At 46.8% G+C, this 6,000-nt stretch overlaps 1 protein-coding gene across 2 annotated transcripts in view; it reads left to right on the top strand.

Annotated features, from left to right (window-relative positions):
* LOC127008917 (homeotic protein Sex combs reduced-like) overlaps positions 1–6,000 on the top strand; it is a 105,371-nt gene that overhangs the window by 2,033 nt on the left and 97,338 nt on the right. The window contains exons 1-2 of one of the 2 annotated variants that reach the window (XM_050881394.1): positions 1–861; positions 4,481–4,501. The exon at positions 1–861 is cut by the window's left edge and continues 2,033 nt beyond it. In XM_050881394.1, coding sequence (XP_050737351.1) covers positions 198–861; positions 4,481–4,501 — 685 coding nt within the window. In that variant the 5' untranslated portion in view covers positions 1–197. The remainder of the gene's footprint in view (positions 862–4,480; positions 4,502–6,000) is intronic. The other variant, XM_050881395.1, reaches the window with a different exon arrangement.

Here is a 6,000-nt window from a genome sequence, read left to right as displayed (position 1 = left end):
TATCTTGTTAACCTCCACTCATGCAGCCATTCCTATTGGTTGCTGTCGGTCACGTGGTAGTATTCCCAGCCCATAAATGGAGTAATGTGCAAGTGCTAGAGGTTTTCCTTCGAGTAGTGTCGCCATAATTCATCAACATTGGGTGGAACAGTGGACACGAGGGCACTCCAGGAGCTAATCACCTGCGGACTTCCGCGATGAGCTCCTACCAGTTCGTGAACTCCATGTCCGCCTGCTACGGACAGCAGCGCGGACAAGATGGTAGTGTGGTGAACACAGACTACTACGGTACTTCACTCAACAGTTACAACAATTGCTATTCACCTCCTCTGCAATATGGAGGGTACACACCTTCGGGAATATCAGTTGTCCCAAACGGGAGCGAGTTTTCCGCCGGCGGTAGTAGCAGCGCTTCGGGAACTTCTGCGTCAACCGCGTCAGCGTCGTCGGTAGGGACCCCGAGTGGCTCCGGCGGATCCTCCACGCCAGGCCCCTCCGTGCAGGGCCGTCTACACCAGACCTCCAGCTCACCCGCCTCCACGCCGCAGGCACCCAACTCCTCCGCCTCCTGCAAGTTCGCCTCCACGCCAGAGTCCTCGGCCAATCCAGTTGGCTCCCCACAGGACTTGACCGTCACGACTGGCGGCAGCGGGCCCGGCTCGAGTAGCTCCGGAAGCGGCTCTGAGCAAAACAGCTCTAGTCAGGGCGGCGGAGGCAGCACCAGCAACTCCGGCGGAGGTGGTGAGGGTGCAGAAGGAAGTGAGAGTCTGGAAGGAGCCTCTGGAAGTTCTGGAAGTTCGTCAACGACCAAGACACAACCACAGATCTACCCGTGGATGAAGAGAGTCCACCTCGGCCAGAGTGAGTAGCCACATAAATCTTCTGAACAGGTTGTTTCTGAGTCCGCCATGTGTGAGTTTTAATGTCCTCTTGCTCACCCGTGACACATTAGCCGCCCTCTCCCTCCACAGGTCCTGCTTCCTCTCTCCCGGGACGCTTGTCTCATCCTTCCAACCTTTTTTTTAGTAAATATAAATAATAGCTTTCCTGTTTCTCGGTCTCACAATCTTTACTAATACCTCATGAAATTGCATGACTCCACTAGCATTATAAACATTCATCATGTAACGAGCGGAGCATAAAAATGTCCACACACACACACACACACACACACACACACACACACACACACACACACACACACAGTACATACACACACAAACACACACGAGCGGCGGCAGGATCCCCGTCGTAAATATCCCCCGAGCGCCGGTCAGCAGGCCTCGTCCTCCCTACTCCAGGCCGGCGGTGGCGGCTCCTCCTCACCACACATCACCTCATCACCTTCTTTAACAATCCTTTCGCCACCTCTAAACAGTCCATAAAGTCATAAAGATGCTCCTTAACACACCTAACCCACTCTTTCAAGAGCCGTAACCACAAGAACGAGCATGGTGGGGAAGGCCGGGAGTCATAAATTGTGTCCCGCGAGGAGGGTGTCTCGCGCGGGAAGGGTTTGGGTCTTGTTGGGTGTTGTCTCCGCAGTAACCCGGTCTTAATGAGTCAACTGTGGTGCCCTTCTGACAAATTGACAACAAATAGATTTGCCGGAGAATTTATGACGAGCCGGAGTGGACAAAGTTTCCAGGCAAGAAGAGGGAAGTCGGAGGGAGGGAAGGAAGGAAGGGACGGACGCGGGGAAGAGAGACACCTGTAAGGCCACTCTCAGGAGGTGAAATCTTAATAGGTAAAGAGGTCAGGGAATTCTCAGGTTTTCATTGCGATGATTAATGGGCGGCGGTGCGTTGCGAGGTGTGCAGGGCGGCGGGGCAGCGGCGCTGAGCCTCTCCGGCAAAAACCGCCTCGCTTATCTTAGCTAGGAAAGTGTTCGAATTTGTATTCCTTGCAAGTTTTATTCTACGGTAACTTTCTTCCCCGTTCATGTATGGAAATGAGCGCTAAGTCTGACAGTCTGTATGAAAAAAAGGAAGAAAAATGTTGCTTAGGGTCATATTGTATCTTTTTAGAGTCATGTAGAAGCTCTGTTTATTGTTTTTGTATCTATAATCTGAGTGCTAATTCAAGTACGTGAAGCTAAATCCTATGTTTCAACTGACTGTATTATTTCGGCAACAAATAATATTACTGCAAAGGCGAATCAACATAAAAAAATAATAATAATGATAAAAGTGCCACATAAAACATGAATTCAAACAAACAAAGTCAATGCAAGGCTTCCCATGACTCACTCACAAAATCATAAACAGACAAAGCAATAAACAATAAAAAAAAAACTTCTCCAACGCTGTGTAAATACATAAACTCAAACAATGCAAGACTTCAATAACACGCTCACACAAGCCCATAAGCACACATACTAAAGTAATCGACAATAAAAATCGCCCTCTCCAGCACTGTGTATATACTTAATGCCTCTTTACACCCTCCACCCACCCTTTGACTCCTCTAAATTAGAATCTGTAAGCAAAGGCCCTTCACACCGCCCGCCCCTCATCCTCTGCCCGTCATAAAACTCCACCGAACACACGAACAAGAGTGTCAGGAGAGGCAAATCCTTCTCAAGAGGGTCAAGTTGCCAAGAGGGGGGACGGACAGACGGAGGGGCAGCCTACGACCCGCTGGCGCGAGAAATTTATGGCAGAAGTATCGCACTTGCTAATGCCAATTGTGAATCTCAAGTTTCCCTCGCGTGGGTACTGGCGGGGCGGCGGGAGTGGGTCTGAAGAACTGTTTTGCTTTCTCTCCTACTTCGGGTTTAATTGTTAGAGTTTGTATATTTTTTGTGTTACTTCTTCACTGAGTTTTTTGCGTATAGATTTAGCACGAGAAAAAAAATACTGTCCGTACCGCGTTGGAATTTTCGTGTACGTTCATCAAGAGGATTTCGCCAAGTTAATGGGTCGAGAGGAGGGGCAAATATAATGGTTTTGGAGGGATAATCAATAGTGCTGGGGCAGGGGTGAGCGGCACACACAGACACACACAAGGGGTTGGCGGACCGCACACGGCAGCAGCAGCAGCAGCCCTAGTCAGAACGGCGGCCGCGAAACCTGCCAAGCTTCGCCGACCTGCTCACACTCACACAACGACATCCTGCTGCACACCTTTCATTTCCCGCTGACGAGACGTGATTTATAGACAGAGGGGACGAACGACTACGCTCCACCTTAAAGACAGACGTACTGACTGCTTAGCTTATACAGAAGACGAACAAAACGATAAACTTGAGCGTGGAAATCTACCCCGTTCGTTCGTTCCCTGTCCCGTCGGCCGCTAGACTCGCCCTCCGCTCACCTCATCGATGGTAGAAGCGATCATATTATCACCTCTCTCACCTCTTTCCCCTTCTCCTCAGCGCCTCCCTCTACGTAAAGGCTTCCTACACGTAACCTTAAGAAGCCGAACTCCACCAAGGCGACCATACATCAGCGGGGGGAATAAGTACCTAATAATCACACGTATTAATAGCGGGCGGGCTGAAGGTGTTGCGGGAGCCCGGCCGTCCGTCACCGCTAGATAAAGAACCTTGAGAGCAATTCGATAATCATCAGCGAGCAATTGATACGAGATGTGTGTTTGTCTGCCCGCGAGGAGCCACCACGCCCATAAATTCTTCCAACGACGGTAACTGCTTGCAATGAAGGGGCGGGAGGGAGGGAGGGAGAGAGAGAAGGAAGGAGATGGAGGGGGTGCAAGAGGGATGAAGAGAGAGAAGTAAGAACAGTAAGAGAAAGAGAGAGAGAGAGAGAGAGAGAGAGAGAGAGAGAGAGAGAGAGAGAGAGAGAGAGAGAGAGAGAGAGAGAGAGAGAGAGAGAGAGAGAGAGAGAGAGAGAGAGAGAGAGAGAGAGAGAATGGGATGGATAGATAGATAGATAAAAGAGAGAAAGAAAAAGGAGGAAGGGAGGTGCGTGGGTAGGTAGGCCTCAGTTCTCTGTATACTCCATCCATCATCCCATTTTTCGTGGCTTGCAATATTTTTCCCAATTTCTGAAAGTAGTTGATGTAGTTCTGTGAATGTGCTGAAGACTCCTGGACAATAGGTAGACAGCAGATTTATTTTTTGTAGATGCTTTTTAATGTTCCCTTTTATTTTCTGCTTTTTATTCTTTTTTTTGTCACCTCACGAGAACAAGGTAACTAGAACAGAGGGGGGGAAGGGAGGAGGGGAGGTACAGTGCAAAAAGAGAATTATATTTCGTTCCATTATGTGTGTATGTGTGTTTGTGTGTGTAATAAGTCCCAGAGTCTATTATCCATGACATTAAGCACGTTACGGTGGTTACACACACACACACACACACACACACACACACACACACACACACACACACACACACACACATTAAAAAACAGACACTCACCTACACACATTCACAAACATATAATCGAGCAAATGTTTTAAGATAATACTTAGCTCTTTTAATGGCCAAATTTTTATATATCTTTTCTTGCATTCCAGACCAAATACCGAAGAAAGAAGGTAAATGAGAGACAGATGGACAGGAGGAGACAGTAGAAAGGAGGACACAAAACAATAGAATAGAATGTATGAATGAATGTACAAGCACACAAACACACAAGCACACGCACACACACACACACACACACACACACACACACACACACACACACACACACACACACACACTTGAAACAAAGACACACAGAACTTAAAACAATGAAAAAGGTGCGTCATTACAAGCTACACAACAAAGAGAATAAGAGACAAAAAAACAAGAAAGGAATTCACCAAAAAAGTATCGAAAAAACACGAAAAAAATATTTTACTGATTTTTATGGGAAGAACAAAGAATCCCACGAAATCTGAAGGGGAAAAAAAGATAAAATAATATATCTGGACAACAACAAAAAGGAAAACTAACCGCAGAGGACACTAAAGTCATGAAGTCACTCACCCATTTATAACAAAAATAACAAAAACAGGCCTTAATAATAGTGTCCCCATTCATCATCACCATCACCACCTCTAACAACAACAACTACCACAACCACCACCACCACCACCACCATCGCTAACAACAAACCAAGCTCACATCAACCATATTCTTTGATTTCCTTACTCTCTCATCACTATTTTCTTTTTACCATGATGGCGGGTTTTCTCGGAGTCTATGGATAAGTCAGAAGGGGTTAGGTAGGAGGGAGGGATGTAAACGGGAGTCAGAAGGGGGCCGGGAAGAAGCAAAGAATAGATAGATAAGTCAGAAGGGCTTAGGTAGGAGGGAGGGATGTAGAGGGGACTCAGAAGGAGGTTAGGAAGAAGAGAAGAATAGACAGATAAGTCAGAAGGGGGTTAATAAGGAGAGAGGAATGAATAAGTAAGAATGGAAGTAACTCAGGAGTCAGAAAGAAGCAAGTCTGCGAGCGTTGGGGTCCCGCAGGATTTATGGGGCGTAGGCGCATTGGGTCGTTGAAGATTGAGTCTGTTATGACCCTCGCACGCAGTTTTCCCTTGTAATCCCATTCAGGCGCATCTCATCTGATAAGGAACGGTGTGGCGAGGCGGCAAAACTGACACATTCTTACAAGCTTGCGGCGGATGCGTGAAAACGTCATATTAATCAACGAAGCAAAGAATGACTGTCAAGTAAGTAGGATCATCATCGCGTATTTAATTTTTAGAACATCATTTTTACATCTTTTATACGAGCGGTTCGTTTTTTGCTCAACACGCGAACCGGACGCGGATTATCAGTCTAATGCAGCCTCGTAAACGGAAGCGTCGGTGTATTTACGTTATTATCGACGCCGCAATCCTCTGACAACCGCGATCATTAGCAACAATCTGCATAATACATGGTAAATATAACATTAAATCTAACTTCATCTCCATTTGGATATAAGCTCTCCGCCCATTTCCTTAACACCAACAAGAACAACCAAAGATTACAGAAGCGAGAAATATATAAATCATAACTTCATTTTCATCTGGATATAAACTTACCACAGTCCTTCACT

This window comes from Eriocheir sinensis, chromosome 39, assembly GCF_024679095.1.
Source record: "Eriocheir sinensis breed Jianghai 21 chromosome 39, ASM2467909v1, whole genome shotgun sequence".
Lineage (NCBI taxonomy): Eukaryota > Metazoa > Arthropoda > Malacostraca > Decapoda > Varunidae > Eriocheir > Eriocheir sinensis.
Note: the sequence above shows the minus strand (reverse complement) of the source record. Positions and strands in the feature narration are given on the sequence as shown.